This window comes from Amblyomma mixtum, chromosome 5 (assembly GCF_055824585.1).
Source record: "Amblyomma mixtum isolate Tamu chromosome 5, ASM5582458v1, whole genome shotgun sequence".
In the NCBI taxonomy this organism is placed as follows: domain Eukaryota; kingdom Metazoa; phylum Arthropoda; class Arachnida; order Ixodida; family Ixodidae; genus Amblyomma; species Amblyomma mixtum.
Window position 1 is genome coordinate 60,798,812 of NC_143016.1, and position 17,546 is coordinate 60,816,357.

At 45.5% G+C, this 17,546-nt stretch overlaps 2 protein-coding genes across 2 annotated transcripts; both read right to left on the reverse strand.

The window, feature by feature from the left end:
• Positions 1–2,405: 2,405 nt before the first annotated feature.
• On the reverse strand, positions 2,406–6,975 carry LOC149342378 (domesticated amidase effector 2-like). Its single transcript, XM_089544656.1, has 3 exons — positions 6,826–6,975; positions 4,806–5,074; positions 2,406–2,748 (listed from the first exon to the last, which is right to left on the reverse strand). Exons 1-3 carry the CDS (start codon positions 6,875–6,877, stop codon positions 2,644–2,646), a joined length of 426 nt encoding a protein of 141 aa, XP_089400782.1. The 5' UTR covers positions 6,878–6,975; the 3' UTR covers positions 2,406–2,643.
• Positions 6,976–11,607: 4,632 nt separating this feature from the next.
• LOC149342379 (domesticated amidase effector 2-like) lies at positions 11,608–15,760 on the reverse strand. Its single transcript, XM_089542157.1, has 4 exons — positions 15,550–15,760; positions 15,040–15,130; positions 13,481–13,749; positions 11,608–11,805 (listed from the first exon to the last, which is right to left on the reverse strand). Exons 2-4 carry the CDS (start codon positions 15,107–15,109, stop codon positions 11,701–11,703), a joined length of 444 nt encoding a protein of 147 aa, XP_089398283.1. The 5' UTR covers positions 15,110–15,130; positions 15,550–15,760; the 3' UTR covers positions 11,608–11,700.
• Between the last annotated feature and the right edge of the window lie 1,786 nt (positions 15,761–17,546).

Below are 17,546 nucleotides of genomic sequence, written 5' to 3' on the forward strand. Positions count from 1 at the left end.
GCAGGCGTTGTTTCACCACGCTTCTCGCAATACATTGTCATCACTATACAATAACAGGTAGCCGCACTCAGAGCGCGTCCCCTTCCATTGCGTGATCGGGCTTACTTTGTTAACAATGTGTCTCGCAGTAAGCTACTATGGTTCGTGGCCCGTACTGGTCTGCCGCCCTCTTCGTTGGTTCGTACACTTAACACGGTTATATTTGGTTGGTTTTAGGAGCCCAAGGCTGAGCTCGTATCTCGCGCCCATATCCACTTTGCGCGAGACCAGGGCGGTTGGAGTATACCGTTCCTCGTAATGTTTTGTCGTCTGTTGTGTTCAAAATGGGTGCACAAGCTCGTGAGCCAGATGGACTACGCCGGCGACCCCTTGTCTTGCACTGGCTCGGCAGTCATTGACGCGCGCTTGTGCCTCGTGGCCTCGGCATACCCGCTGCGGAGGCTCTCATATGCCATTCTGTGTTGAGGCCGTACGAATGTCCAATCCGTTGGAGGAGGCCTTCCCGGAAGAGGAATGAAAAGATGTGACTGCGTCGCGATTGTGCGAGGCACTCTTCCAGAATGCGTTCCCACATGAGCCTCGCCCGGCTGTTCCTCAGCACAGCATGGAAAGTACACAGTCCCCCCCTGCCCATTTCGGTAAAAGACCTGCGCTGGCGCATCGCGTGGGGAGTCCTTCCCATAAAAAAATCGCCTGAGTAGATGGTGGCCATTGCGGGATGCCATAGGTGTTCACTGTGGGCAGCTTGGGACGAACACATATGTGCTGGAAGAATGCGTAGTGGTGCGCACGCTCCACCTCTTGGCTGTGCGGGCGTTCTCTGTTCCCGTGTCGCGAGTAACCGCACCAGGGGGCGCATTTGTGAGGCTCTTAAAGTTTACGATCGCGCTCGTTCTCTGGGAGAATAGAAATGAAGCCCAGAGATGCAGACACCGCTTCGCTTCATGAAACCCCTCGTGACCAAGCTAGCAGTGTTAGAGGGGATCTGAAACACATTCCGAAGAAAGCACATCAATTATCTCAATCACTGCATTGTGGTGTCATGAATACTTGAGCGTGGTAATACACTTCTACTCGCAGCAGGTAAACCCACAATCGCGCGCGAAAGTTCTCAAACCCTTTCCGGCCACTTTTTCATGCTCGCATCGGCGTATACCAGTTCAGAGATGGCTATTGATTAGATTCCTTCAGACGTCAGGCAGATGTCATGGCCGCGGCGAGTAATCCGCGTAGCTCCGGTGGGCCAGGAAGCTCCGTCCCCGGAGGTGGGGCTGAAGGAGGAACGCCGATCTTCCAGAGTGCAAAGAGTGACGAGAGGAGAGGGAAAGGCGCGAAGACGCTGAAATTCAGATGTTGACTACAGATAACCGAGCTTCTGCAAAGCGCATTCAAAAATTCTTGCTGGACAATATTCGTGAAGTGATGTCCTTTACCATCCCAAGCATACCACAACTTTATTAGAGCCCCTTTCAGAGCCCCTTTAATGTGGTGCTTCCTAAACTCAACTTTTCTTAGCGAGGACACCTTTCTTAGGTGATGGTCGACGCGCAACATAAGCATTACGCAGGAGAGGATGGTCCTCGAATGGAACGCATGGTAGATTGCCAGGCACATCCAAGAGGAGATACACTCGCAAATCCATGTAGTGGCACACGCGTCCTAAGTGGATAGCGCAGGCCGATTTTGTTAAAATCTATCAGCGTGGCCAAATGTAAAAAAAAAAAAAAACAAACTAACGGACTGTTCGCAATTCGGTTTGTCATTTAGTCAGCCAGGCAGCACGCGAGTGTAAGGCACAGTTACGTCGTTTTATCGCTTTTGATCTTCACTGTCACCCGACAATTGCGTTCCGATTGCGTTGCTGCGCGGTTGTTGATATTAGCTGCGCGCGCCTTGGTGCCCTCCTGCTGAAAGTAATTTCGACCGAAACCACATGAAGCAAGCGTTCTCTGCGGCACGCGCTTAGCAGCTACGAGCCATGTCGAGAGGCAGACCGGTTCCTATATGGCATTTCAACCCAGCCACAGCAAAAAACAGTGAAGAGAATGACAGGTTAAGACTGTCATTCATAGGAGAGTTTCTTGGCTTCCAAATTTCTGTACATTTTCCGCTGCACACTCAGAAGCGGCACTTGCTGGAGGGTAGAGGAATCAGATAACCAAAGGTAGCATGTAAAGCAAGTTTTTGAGCTATTTGACATTTCCCTTTCTTTATGCGAGTGAATATTTGGGGGTGCTTTGGTTATCTTAAGGCTAGCTATCTTAAGGCTATCTATTAAGGTTATCTTAAGGTTATCTTAAGGTTGTCGGTCGTATCGGTGTGCCGGTATAATTTCATGAGAGCGTTACCTTTAGGTGAGCCCGCAAAAAATGGCCTTTGAGACAACTTTGATAATAATTTCACAGTAACATTGAACATCCTTTATTATTAGCACTGCGCTTTTGCCTCTTCTTTATGGCTCATTCTTTATACAAGAGCAGCAAACACAGGCTGGGCGTAAATAGATATTTGGTCTTATACATTTTGCGTTTGTGTACAAAAATGAATTTTCTGCTGAGTTATTTATCTCATATCTTCGTCAGTGGCCCAGGGGCTGAAGTTTTCGTAACTGCAGGAAGGAGATCTATATTTCTTGTAGTTCCATCACAGCTCAATCACGTAGAAGTTGTCACCGTTGTAGTTTGGCTTGGAGTTTCCGTAGCGGATCTTGCGGCGATCGACCTTAGCAGTGTTCCACTGGTCGTACACCTGTATATAAGAAATTAGTGGAATAAAAGAAGCCATATGCAACCAGCAAGATATTTTCATCGCAAAAAATACCTTAGTAACACAACACAGGGCCCGTAGCTGAGGAAGTTGGGATATGTATTAGAGTCTGTGATTAGCAGCATGGGAAATCAAGGACAGCGCTGCTTGCTCAAGCTTAATAGTACGTAGTTTATGTCCCAGCTCTTATGTATAACTTCATTATTTTTCATAATTCCGAGTAAACAGTCTATTCTCGGTCGTAAGTTTACAGCATAAAGTTATCACAACAGTTTCTTGCGGCGTGCCTGAAGAAACCTGTGCGTCGTTATCGTTGCCTTGGGCTAGTATTACGCAAAGAGCAGTGGCTCTGAAAAAGAAGAGATCGGAATGCTCAATCCTTGTAATTGGTGGTTTAAATACAGAGCTGTGTTCTTTTGTCTTCCTCTTCCATTTTTATTTTGATTTATAGTGGATATTCATTGTCAAGGCTGTCCGCGATATGAGTAAGGGGATGCGCCGCATTTTGCCTTCTAATAAAATGTGCGACAAAAGAAAAACTAGAGAAGAAAACTCCAACGGATAACAGATATCAAACTGAGCTTAAAGCTAGATGACACAAAAAAACGAGCATGGAACATACAACTCTAAGTGGTAAGAGGTACAAAAGTCGTCGATGTATGCGAGTCGTAACCAAGCTCCTAAGTGTTGGTCAAATATTTAAGGGAATCCCCCGAGGTGGAGTAGATTTTTAATAAGGGAGTAATTACTCATTGGCATCCACCCGAGCGCAGTCATACGGCTACAAAGGAAAGCTATACAGCTTTCTCAGAAACTTCGTAGTTAAAGAAAAATTCGTCCTGGTAAAGCAACTGCTCCGGTGAAGCGGTGATCCCGGGTTCGAACCCCGGACCAGGACGAATTTTTCTTTAACTACGAAGTTTCTGAGAAAGCTGCATACCTTGTCTTTTGTAGCCGTATGCCTGCGCTCGGGTGGATGCCAATGAGTAATTACTCCCTTATTACAAGCTCCTAAGTAGCTAGATATCCTGCTTCAGTTCCCAGCTGAGCTAATCGTCTTAGCGCAACATGCTACGCCGAACAGTGTGGAAGCTAGGCGTAGACTGCTAAGTGGTTGGTTCTGATGTGAATGCCCTGTTAAAAAAAAACACAGGAAAAAATTTAAGTAGTCCCAAAAGATTTTCTGTACTATCTTATGTACTTTTAAAATCCGCCGCTTCACGTGTGGCGTAGCCACCTTTCCAACCAATGCGGATTTTTCGCTCACAGCAATACCCACGCCGGATTTTCTGCAGAACGGGACCCTTAAAGCTCTCGCTTTAAAATTCTACGCTACAACAGAAAAACACAATAGTGCCGAAAAACCTGTAGTTACGACACATCCTTTTCGCTTAGTTTGAGCCCAGACTCTGGGTTTTTACGACTGGTTTGAAACGCATCTATAAATGGCCTGAGCGCGACTGCACTAGCGTCAAGATTGACGACTAAGCCTAGCTTCCACACCCACTTCACATCGGAACAAATAGCGATAACAAACAGTTTAGCTGAGCGTTTTTACTGCCAGCGAGGGGGAGCGGGCGAGCGGATACACCAGCGGAAAGGCGCGCGAGAAAAAAGTTCTAGCCGGGCGGATAACCAGCCTTCTTGAGTGGAGGAGAGTCTCTGGCTCTGCTGCTCCACCTGTCAGTCACAATTCGAGTTAAAGTGAAAAGAATATCAATTAAGCCTGCTAATAATGCGCTGAAACTAATTAGTAAAGATCGATTCTGAGCACGCGCTCTTACGCACGCTCGCGCGCTGCCTATCGCTCCGCTGGAGAGGGCTTCCCAGCGGGGGTAAGCTACGCTCCGTAAAAACGCTGGCCGGCTCAGCGACTTGCGCATGCGCAGTGGCTTCTGTGCTCGTATGCTCCTCTCCGCTGGCCGTAAAAACGCTCAACTAAAACTTTCTAATAGAATAAGTTCGCGGCACTGGTCAACCAGCATGATCTCGGTGCAACGATCCGTGCATGCCCTTACAGCGGCAAGCCCCGCACTCACCCAGATGCCGTCGGGCGCGCAGGACTCGAAGATGGCCGCGTGTCCCCGGTACTTGCTGCCGTCCAGGAAGGTGGCGATGGCCGTCCAGCGCGGGATGCTGCCGCAGTTGCTTTTCACGTGCTTGCCGCGACGCCAGCTGTGGGTCGAGTACTGGCGCATGCCGGAGCACTTCTCCTTGACCAGGGCCACGCACTCCTTGCCGTCAACGCCGATCACCCAGTTGCCCTTCAGGGACTCCGGGTTCGAGCAGCTGATTGCCTCGCTGCTGCCTGCGATATACGATGGCGCATGCTAAGCCAAAAGCGCGTAATATGGGACTAACTTCGTGGCAAGTAGTCAGTACGCACGAAGTCTAATTATGCTGTTGATCGCTTTTCACTAGTCTCTGGGAGAGCTTGTGCTTAAGCTTTTAGAGGACAGTTACTCAATAAGCATTACGTTTTCTGCCACTTTATAGCCCTTCTGGTTCAGAATTTATGACGAGATACGGTGTGTGGTTGGGCATGGAATGCAGGGTTTTGCGTCCCGAAACTGTTCGATGTGACAGGTAAGTTAAAAGACAATATACAATTCAATTTCGCCTAGCTATACTACTGACATCCTGTGGAATTTGAAACTACCCTGTAATTCATGAACGGTACGATCGCCTTGCAAAAACACTTTGCCCAAAACCTGTCGAAGTCAACTCCATCGGGCAGGCTGCTTTCTCTCGTGTTCAGGAGAAATGCTTTCTTGCTCTGCGTGCGGAGTGTAGTAACATAGTTTGCCAGATTTTACTGTCGTGCAACGTCAACTGGAGGATTCTGTGACGCTTGCAATAAGCGGCGAAACTAAGGGAAGAAGGGTATAAGTTAACGTAAGTAAATGCTGCAGTAGTCGTTTTATGCTGCTTGTTTCAAGAAGCACGTTATTGTCGCGGTTGATTATACGCCGTACAAAATGAGCTGCAAGGGGGGTGGGGGGATGAGCCATAACAGAAAGTGTTACAACTTCGATACAGCAAAAAAAAAGTCTCATGTAAAAACTATTTTCTTGAAAACGGTACAGATCTAGGCGACGCTCCCCTTTTTGACCCAAAACATCTAGCTGCTCAGCTCGTAGGATCAGTAGGTGGAAGAACACAACGCCCGAATTCGTTCATTAGAACGTGACTCGTAATTGCTGCGATGAACGTATGTCTGAAATCGAAAATTACAGATGATGATTAAAGAGTTATGTTGGTGCACGTTTAAAATCATTGTAACGCGGTGGGGCCTCAGCATAGGCACTTCCCTTTTTTCTGCTCTATGAAAAAAGATAACCGTGTTTGCTTCCGAATTCACTGCACCAAGGCTGTAAAGTGATATTAGATGAGTAGGAAGCTGAAACTATTTAATAAGAGGGAAGTAAAAAACTGTTCCTATAGCGTTTTCCAGCACTTTTATCGGCTTTCGGCCCAAATGCAGCATTATAGTTGGAGCGCATATGCAGGAACTAGGCTACTGTTGCAAGGATATCAAAATAATATGAATATAGAACGTGAAGGAGTTCTTGAGGAGAACGTCAATTCTATTAAACAGTGACATCTACATTGTTGCACAGACAAAATTCACTGAGAAATCATTTCCTTATTACTGGCGAGTTACTGGCGAGAAGCTTTAAAACATGGCACAGAAATTAGTCTTCGTCGCCCTAGTGTGTGTTCTTTTGAACGAGCTCGTATTATTTCAAGTATATGTGTAACAAGCAAGAGGTAATCAGATCAAAGTAATAGCATGTTTTCCGACAGATTCGAAGAGTGGCAGAAAATAAGTACAACTGACTTCACGCGATTTGACACGCTTAAAGGAAAAACATCAATTCCTACCAATACGCTTTCACCGGTAAGTTGTTCGCTTTCCTTTTTACCGCGCCATCTATCCGTCACCATTCACTTAAATGTTCAGTGGTCGTAAAGAGTTAAAAAACTACACCTGGTCCTGTCAATACAGCGCGATAAAGTGATTTGCTAAAAATACAGAAAACGGTTAGCTCAACTTACCCACGGCCATGCCGAGTACCAAGAGAGCGGCGCAGATCACAAAACCCTTCATCGTTGATGTCTGAAGTGCTCCGCACCTGAGCTCGTCTGGAAGATGAAGCTGTCTGTGTTACCGGGCAGGCGTTTATAGGGCCGGCTTATCTATGCGGGGTTTTCCATCATGACTGACGTGCGCACGCTGGGGCCTATTTCTCAATAGCGCGGATATTTTTCGCAACCCAGACATCTCTCACCCTCTATCATTGGCGGCTGGCCTCGATAAATGTCAGGAACACAATGCGACTCTGTGCCCTGTTACTACTACAAAAAAACCGCGACACGTGTGCTTACAGGTGATAAAAACTGCAAGCACGCACTGGCCTTGCTTGATGAGTGGTATTGTGAGAAAGCCGGATGCACGAAGCGCTTGCTTTCTCATTATATCGCCAGCGCAAGATAAAAATGCAAAATCCCCGTTACACTGACGCCTTCGCTCAAGCATGTCTCATTTTCCACACTTCGCATTTTTACCCTGTCATTCAAAGCACCAGTTAATCTCAGTTGCCAGTCACATGAAACTCACTCTCCTGTTTTAATCTTGCTGTCAACGACAAGCAAGTCCGTCAGAAGAGACTCTAAGGGGAGAGCTGTGCGTTTCAAAGGTCGCCTGTTTTAGCTAGCACTATATGGCCAGTGCCATACGACCAAATGAAAGTAGGACGCTTGCGCACGTACCTTACAAGGAAGTTGCGATAAGCTTGCACAAAAAGCGCAGACGCAGCTCGATGCGAAAGTATTGCGTACTGTGGGCGTAGGCGAACTCCTCTGCGGAGTGAAGGCTGGCAGTACCTGCGTTGTAGCTTTGCGCAATAATTGGCAAGCTGTGTGCTTAGACATGCGTGTGCTGCGGCCGTGGGATCCGATACCGACTTGCAAGTGGGTGGTGCCGATAAATTGCGTCGATAATTCGCGTCAGCATTGTCCTAATGTGCACGTTTAACTATATATAACTGGTATCCTCAATCCGCGAAGCATTGTTGAAGAGAATGGTTGGCATTAAAAAAAAAAAAAGGGTATACGTGCGGGATTGGCAGGGCGTTCATTCGTAAGACTGAGTTGGAAGGGCGAGCACATGAATAAATGTGTGATAAAAATGTACATCTAAATAAGGAAAAGCTTCAATAAGCCGAAATGTCTTATCATTAAAAGGCGATAACAGTAGGAATTATCAGCCTTAACTGAAAGAAAGCGTACACTATTCAGTGATCAGAATCACACACGCGAGAAAAAAACGCAAAGTGACCAAATAAACAAGTGACAATCAGTAGCAGAAGCAATAACAGCTGTGAAATTATTCCAGGACATTAAGAATTATTAACCTTAATTACCGTAAAAACACAAAATTCAGCGATGAAAATCACACCAGAAAAAAAAAATTAACGAATGGTAACCAAAGAAACGGGCAATAATACATGGCAGAAGCTTTACTGCAGCTGAAAGGTGATGTCGAATTCGGGGCCTCCGCACGACAAGTAAATCTAAAAGCACATCAGCGTGCACCCATCACGAACTCGCGAAGTAGAGCGATACAAGTGCGTATCAATGAGTGCACTCTGCAAAGAATGAAGTTTTATTCCTTGGACATGGTTAAAATATACATGCTTTTTCACCTATAGAAAATAATTTTTGAAAGCATACGACCTGCAGTTTTGTTTTTTAAAAACTCCACCACACATGTTTGACTGGCAGTATTCAAAGCTCGAAATTTTCGGTGTTAGCGCTAGCAGTTGGTAATGCCGGATGAAGCTTTGACAGTATAAAATGTTATCCAAGTGACGAAGCACGAAAATATGAACTTAAAGATTTAGTCAGCACAATCAGTCGAGGCCTTCGAATAATAACCCGATACAGAAACGATACTAATGCCGCGACTTGGGATAGAGTTTTCATACTAGGCCCTTTGCCTGCCGGCCAAAGAAGTAAAACATATCGCCACCACCCATTCGGCAGAACGCATAATATCAAAATTCGGACACTTAAGCTCCGCCTCAAAGTATGATACGGTAGCGTTATGGGTCTTTTCGACGTCCTGGGATCGTCTTTGCGTAACAATTCGCAGACACGGGCACTGTTCTTTACTGTATTTTGTTTTTCGTTTTGTTTACTGTTTTTTATATACGTATTTTATTTACCACATGACACACAAGGCCTCCATTCAACCAAGTCGAACGAACGTTGCAGCTGCCATGGATGCTATAAATTCTCGGTATTTACAATGCCTATATGTGACTTTACAGATGCACACCAAACTTTTTAGCCCCAAGTTCTTTAGCCACGAGATATGGTACTGGAAGTTTTAGGGCTAAAACTTTAGGATGCCTTCAGAAGCAGCTAAAACAGTAAGTTACGGAATGCCTCCTCACATTAGGCATTCCTGTTGCGCAGACAGGCAAAGTCGCGCGCGAAACTGCGGCTATATGGAGGCACCGGATTCAAGGTCTTGATGTGTTTTTAAATTCGGCGAACTCTTTTTTTGGTGTTTACTTCAGAAAGCAATGCTCGCTTTCTGTCGGCGGATATTACACCCCACGGATAAATCGAGTTTTAACGCGATAGCGTTAAATATCCAGTTACCCAGAGAGTCCGGCGCCGGCGTTGTCAGCGTTGCGAGTGAAAAATAGGGCAGCGTAGGGTGGCCCAGACGGCCACCCGCTGGAGAAGCAACCTAGGTCACATGACTCTGTGACGTCATCACAACCTGCCCACCGGATTGTGAGCAAACTGACCTCCGTGGCATGTGGTTGTTGAATTAATGAATGATCGCGAGAGATTGCTCGGGAAGACAACTTCGGTCACAAAAGCCTCGCCGGTGGCAGCGCCTGCCATCGCAGGGCAGTGATGTATCCTTTAACTGCTGCACCAATTCCTGCACCATTGCGTAAGGAATGGTGGGAGGACTCCCAGGGACCTATTAATGTAAAGCTGAGAATGACCAGTTCCATATATAGGCATTAACTGACATCGTGTCATAAGAAGATAGTCGTCCTTCCTACATGCATGGTGTTAGCCACAACATGAGGAAGATTGCAATTAGGATTAGGAGTGGAGGTTCTGTTCTCTGCACCTGTAAAGCTCACTAGACTGTGCGCAAAAGTGAATTCTGAAGAGGGATCACCTAAGTGCTGCCCCATAAAACACAGTGAACCGTATGTACCGCGTGAGGTAGGCGTTGTCTACAGTATTCCTTTGTCTTGCAGAAAAGAATATATCGGACAAATTGGAAGATGTTTTAATGAACGCTTGCATGAGCATCATAACGACGTGCAAAAAGTAGCCATAAAAGGCTACCTTGCTGCGCACTGCAGAGGGTGCCGAGATTGTACCCCCCGATTTTCAGATGCACGTGTCGTCAGTAAGCATAAAGAAAAGGACACCAGAGAAATCGTTGAGGCTTTCCTGATCAGAAAAGCAGGTGAGGTATGTGTCAGCACGCCCTCCGCATCTATGACAGAAGAAGAACTTGCATATTTGGCCGAGTGTGTGAACTGAAAGCGACAAAGCTATCGTCACAGAGTCATACGTGTATGGGTGCCTAAATGCTTTTTCCTCGTGCCTTGCTATAAATGTCGGGCTCGTGCAATAAACCACAGTTGCAGTAAGCTCTTTTATCCGTGTTCGTTCTTTCATCCTGTCCACTCTTGCGCTTTGTATCATCGCGTCATGCGCCAAGTCGCCCAACAATCGATTCTTCTCAAAACACTCCCTCCCGGCCGGACGGGATTCCGTCACACTCTCGACTTAATCGATTCTTCGTAGCTTAAGTGTCCTCTCCAATTTTTTTTTTCGATGGTATATTTCGGCGGACGTTTTTCAGTGTTTACTTCAGAAAGCAGTCCTCGGTTTCCTTCGGCGGATATTACTCTCCACGGATGATTTACTTTTTTTCTTGCAAGGAATAGTTGTAGAAACGCCTTAACAAGGTGATAAGCCACATTCCGCCGTTGCCGGAACAATTACCGAGGGACACGCATAATTAGGTCGGAGACGCTGGTGCAACGCTTTGCGATGACTCTGCCGTGCCCCCTGCGGCTGACATGTTCTTAAAGGACGATCACGGTAAGATGATGTGACGCTACAGCCTTAAGCCCGCGACAGTTGCCCACGTCGTTTAGAGGGTTGAGACATTCTCAGCGTCGCAGTAGCATGTTTGAAGAAAGGTTCCGAGCTAGATCGCATCGGCCGCGAATGGTGACACCTCATTTCCGAAGACGACGTGTACTTTGAGCTAAGGCAACGTAGTTAAAGTAGAAGTACCACAGTGAGTGCGGGCAGTCTAGCCAACATCCGCCTCGGCTGCCGCTACGAAAGTAACCAGTAGTGATGTGTCACAGGGGAACGAATTACACAGTTGATTCAAGTAGTAATACTACTACTGAGTCGGGTAGTAGCTTTAAATTCAAGTGACTACTTTAATTGACAGTAACAGATTAGCAAATAATTGTTTAGTACCTAATAAGAAAATATTAGCTAGAGCTGCCATTAAAATAATGCTCACAATCAATCATGAATATACAATTTACTCCTTAACTGTTACACATTGCAATCTACCAGTTAACAATTAACTGTTACACGTGTACCAGTTAACTGGTACAGGTCAGTTAGCCTTCATCTTTCCACTGAGCCTCCATCTAGTGTTGCAATGCGAGCACCCGGAACTTTTCAAGCAAGTTACCTAAGTGTTGTTACAGACGAAATCGATGGCTCTATATCTGTGAATCACTGGTAAACATAGAAGTAGAACAGTACTTGCAAAAAATGGGTTTATTTCTTTCATTTTTTCTCGGAAGTAAAACTGTATTGAGTGTGCAGATGGGATATTATGTTGCGAAAGATACATCACAACTCAATCATGTAGTAGTTGTCGCCGTTGTAGTAGGGCCTGGAGTCGCCGTAAGGGACTTTACGACGGTCGACAGGAGCAGCGTCCCACTGGTCATATACCTGAAACGACGTGAAGCATGAGCAAGTATTGGACTTAAGGCACAATACAAATGACAGAGATAGCGGCAATAAAAAAGGGGAAAATATTATGAACATTATTGAAACATTGAGAATTCTCATTAAGTTTGAGTGACAAGCACAAGTTTTTGTTTTTTCGTAAACTGTTTTTCTCTGGAAGAATAATATCTAATAAACATTTTTTTTATTTCAATGCAGAAGTAACAGCAAAATTAGTTCCTGCTCTGAAACTAGAGGCTCGTGTATTGTGCGATGTCAGTGCACGTTAAAGAACCCCAGGTGGTCGAAATTTCTGAGCTCTTCACTATGGCGTCTCTCATAGCTTGAGTCGCTTTGGGACGTTAAACCCCATAAACGAAACGAAACCAAACCAAACCATTCTTTTCATATTAGATTTCATGTAGGCAATTCCCAGCCGCGAATGAAACACGCACTGTCTTCTTCTCTGTACCTGACATACACAAAATGTTTTTAACCAGATCTGCTTTAACACAGTTATCGCGTGGTTCACTTCAACCACACACTAACATAAAAAAAACGAGAGAAAGGCAGTACAGGAAATTCAGATGGAAGCTCACGAAGAGGACGACGTGCAATGCACAGCGCGAGAGTGTGTTGCAGTTAAACATGAGGGACATTCGGTTGCGGCGATAGCATAGTGCTCTCGCGCAGCGGCCTGCAAAGCTGATTTGTTCACGCCGCCGCGGGTTTGACTCCCAGTCGTAGATATTTATTTCATTTCTTTTTAACTTAACATGTCGCTGTTGCTAGGCAGCGGCACACGAGTAAGTTCTACTAAACACCGCATAATCAGCTCGAATCTCAGAAGCGTAAAATTAAAAAAAAAAGGAAACGTCATTGATCGCAATGCACGTATGAACTTCCAGGTCCATCCCTTCTGCGTAAGAGTATTGGTACCAGCGGTTTAGTCATTCCCTCCGCCTTATGATGCGGAGAAGCAAAAACATCCTTCTTTTTACAGCAATAGATGAATGAGGCACCTTCTTTTGGGATACATGGCGTTGTTGATGTAGTATTTCATGACCTAAAACTGCCGTGGTCATCCTCTAGCCAGTCACAATAACATTATTCCTCATCACGACCCTTACTATGCCTACTGCAGGACAAAGGCATCTTCCATATCTCTCTAACCCTGTCCTGTGCCAGCTGCGGCCACCTTATCCCAACAAACTGCTTAATCTTATCCGGCAACCTAACTTTCTGCCGGCCCCTGCTATGCTTACCTTCTCTTCGTATTCAGTCCGTTCCTCTTAACAGCTATCCATTAGCCTGCGTTTGCATTACATGCCCTGTCCAAGCCTATTTCTTCTGTTGATTTCGACTTTAGGATGCCATTAACCCGCGTTTGTCCTCTGAATCGCTCTGCCCTCTTGGTGTCCCTTAACGATACACATGCAATTTTCCTTTCCATAGCTGCTACATTTTCCTCATCTTCAAATGAATCCTTTTTGTTAGCCACGCTATCCAGATGGCCCTAAGTCATGCACACCTGGAAGAGGATACTCTCAGGGGAGGTACTGATGTACCCTACGACAGTCGCAATCTCGTCCAGCAAGGGACTAGTCATCGCATCCCCCGCTTTTTCCCCTTGACCTTCTTGGAGACATTGGTACGGTGTAACGAGTGTTCTACTTACCCAGAAGCCGTCGGGAGCACAGGACTCAAAGATGGCCGAGTGCCCTTTGAACTTGTCGCCGCCGAGGAAAGTGCCGATGGCCGTCAAGCGGGGGATGCTGTCGCAATTGGTGCGCACCTGCTTGCCGCGGCGCCAACGGTCAGTGGACAGTTCGCGCAAGCCCATGCACTTTTCCTTGACCAGGGCCACGCACTGCTTCTGGTTCTCAGCGTTGGTAACCCAGTTACCCTTGAAGGGCTGCGGGTCCTCGCAGTCGATGGCGACAGTTACTGCACGTAACAAATGGCCAGTTTCATACCAATGCAAGCGTGGTGCAGAGAAAAAATAATGACGGACACGAATAGTTGTGTACTGAAGAAAAGGCGGAAGAGGTGCACTGTGCCGCGGTGTATGGATTTTTACCGCTTACATTTAATGGAACATGGCCAAAGCCTAATATGGGTTGGGCAAATGCTATATAACGTGGAGATTCATAGCGTTACGCTGCGAGACGAGAGAAACGAGGATTTGTGGATGTCTCAACTTCTCTTACAACAAATCCACTCAGTTCTATGCTACTATGACAGGAGAGAGACGTGTGACGTTGCTGGATCTGGCTGTCTGAAAACTGCCGTAAGTCAAATACAAAAACTAATTCGGCATTTGAAAGCACCACTTACGGGCAAACTGTACTTAGTTCAGCAACCTCATCAAACGTGACAAACAGGTAACCGGGGAACATACAATCCTCTCCACCCAAAGCACAGGAGAAACTCTGTGTTCTGGGAGGTTTGCTTTCTCCTTGTTATTATCTGAACTCCCACAGGCTTTCATCCTTCTATTTCTATGTAGACTAGTCGCACGAAAGCTCATGATGCAGTTCTGTCTAACGACAGAACTGCATAATTTTAACAAGGCAAGTCCATGTCACGTGTGTGATTGCATCCAGGCATTATGTTGCCATAGCGCAGAATATAACGATTGGCTCTCTTGTATCGGTACATCTTAAGCGACGCCTGCTGTTTTTTCAAAGGAGGAGAGGTGATCACTCCTAGGCAGAAAAATCTGCAGAAAAACGTACTTTGTGAAGGTACCTTCTTTCGCTTATTTCTTGCGGATGTTACACTGCAGCAAAATATCAAATAGTTTTGTCACCTACATTTATGAGTAGTGAGTATAGAGTGAGTATTTTCAAATTCAGGTTGAAAAAAATAAATCCCGTATATATGCGTCAAATCGGAGATGCAGACGAATTTATAAGTATATATTCGAGGAAGCCTTGCTGATTGAGCTATGACAAAAAATCTAGATTACAACATTAAAACATAAATACATTAAAACATGCCATTACACTGCACTAAACGTTGATGAACTGCATCGCTTACCACCGGCAAAAAAAAATAAATAAATACCGTATATATGCGTCAAATCGGAGATGCAGACGAATTTATAAGTATATATTCGAGGATGCTTTGCTGATAGAGCTATGACAAAAAATCGAGATTACAACATTAGAACATAAGTATACATTAAAACATGCCATTACACTGCACTAAACGTTGATGAACTGCATCGCTTACCGCCGGCCAAACTGGCGACCAGAAGGGCTGCGATAACCACGAATTTCTTCATCGCCGTCTCTTCAGCCATTCCCTCTTGAGTCGTGTGTACCTGCGTAATGAAGATTCATTTCACTAAAGGTTCTTACATACTGCTGTGCTGCATCTCGCTCGTTAGTTTTTAGCGCACCTGGCGTGGAGACTGGGCACATATGCATCATACATGCAAGAAATAAAAACCGCTTGGACACATTCTCGTCATTTGAGTCTAGCCATGGTCTTGAGAAGGACGAGTGAAGCCAATGCCGTTGTGTTGGTAAAATCGCTGCTGATGCACTTGCGGGATACACTTGCCGCAAGTTTAGGACGCAGACGCTCCACAAGAGACCTGTAGTCAGGAAATTCGTTGTTCACTTTGGGACTTGTAAGACTACTCGTGTATGGACTACTCGATTGTGCAATATTATAGGCATAAGAAGATATCTCTAATTCCCATTCCTCGCTCTTATAAAATAATATTCTTCTTCTTACCGTGTTCCGTTGACTCAGTAGTGGCGCAGAACAGACTCCAAGCTGGAATGTTCCTCTGCTGAGGCAATGTCTCCGCGATAAATCACCTCTTTCGACAGAACGTCGAAGATTTATGCGAGCAAGAAGGAAAACGGCGAACTTCACAACAAAACTTCACGAGTGACTTCACACGAACATCGACAACGTGGTAGCACAAAGCACGCGTCCTTGCCCTAAGTGAGAACGTAGAAATAAACTTGTGTACTGCCGCTTCGTACTTATGGCAGAGGCTGCCTCGCTGATTTCACGTACGACGTAGAGTTAAAATCGTTTCCAATGACGCAACTAGTGCTGGGCGCAATGAAGTTGTGCCGCATGCAAGCCGACCTTTAAGTGGTGAGTCGGTTGTGTAGTTGTGTTCGCACAATGCCAGCCACATAATCTTAAAATCTGCTGCACTCTGATAAGAAAAAGAAGCGCCCGTTTGCAGTAGGACACACGGATACCAAACTTGAGTAGAGAGGCCGCAGACCGGCAGAAACGCTTGGCATGTTTTCCTCCTATGTTTGACCAGCGGGCGCGACCAGCAGCTCTCTAGAACGGCGAGCAGGGACTGCTGATACAGAGTATAAGCAGTTGTGCAAACGCCTCGCGCATGTTTCTCAAGGCCTCGCTGCATGTCACGTTAGCGGATGTCTGTCACGCTATGGTGCGCCGGCCATACTTGTGTTTTACCCGGACGGGCCGCCCTGCGCGGTCGTGCGAGACACGATGCCGGAAATATTAAGACAGTGTTCTCCTGCATACCGATTTACAACGCTGGCGCACGTGTGGAAGAGTTCCGTGTTTAGTCAACAGTGATGTGAAGCATACGTGGTCTTTTCCTATCCTGTACGTGCTTTATATGTACGGAAGATGCGCAACGATTCAGCAAAAGGTTGCTTCCTTGAGCGAGAAAATATTTGCAGTAAAAACATCCCATTTCTACAGAAGATCTCGCGTTTCGCCGCCTAAAAAAAAAAGAAAACATTTTAAGTCCGTGGTAATACTGATGTGGTGTGATGGGAGCAATATAAGCAGTTTTCACGTGCTTGTTAACTTTATTTGGAAGCTGCAGTGTCAGCGTTCATGTGGCCTTACTGCTCACAAAATTTACAGCCGCCTAGTAATTTTTCATCAGCAATTCTCAAAATTAAAAATCACTCTTGTTTCAGTATGTAGCAGTGCTTTGCAAAATTATGTACAGGGGAAGTCCCGTGGTTCCGGACTGAATTCAACCATTCTATGCTAAATATGAATGAACTTGCTTTGAACAAAAACCTGCATTTGCAAGAGCAAAAGCAAAGAGAACTTTCTATAGGAAAAGGCGGGGAGATTGGTACTGAGCAGACTTCTGTCACATCTAACTGCCTTCGGAGAGGCAGGGAGAAGGGATGAAAACGAAAGGCCCATGATTGTTTTCTTGCGAGACAAATAGGAGTGGTTTGCGAGTCTGTGAAATCAGTATTTAAGTCACGTGATGAGTGAAACCTCAGTCAAGACCGGATGATTTAGTAAGCTATTTTAGGAGAAACAAAACGAATTGCACGATTGTTACGATGCATTCAATAGGCTACAATGATGCTCTAGTTTTGGTCGCATAAAACTTGAAACAGCCTGTCATTTTCTGTGATTTCTTAGCAAGGGCAGTAATGTCACAAGATGAAAACAAAGAGATGTGAAATGTTTCTTTTTCATAATAGATAAACACAGAAAGAAGTAAAATGCGTTTTATATTAATATTCACGAGATGTGATTTGGGAATGCGACCCACTGGTCGCTTATCATTGTAACTTAATTAGACAGGAAAACAGCAGGTAGGTAGTACCATTAACTTTATTATTCCATAACAACTGTTTATTACATGTAGTGACTGAACTGCGGTAGAAAATTATTCTTGTGAACGTAGGTGGTCTTCTGCTGAACGCATTTTTACCATGGTCAGGTAGCGAAGCATCACTTCTCACTCTATACTCTTT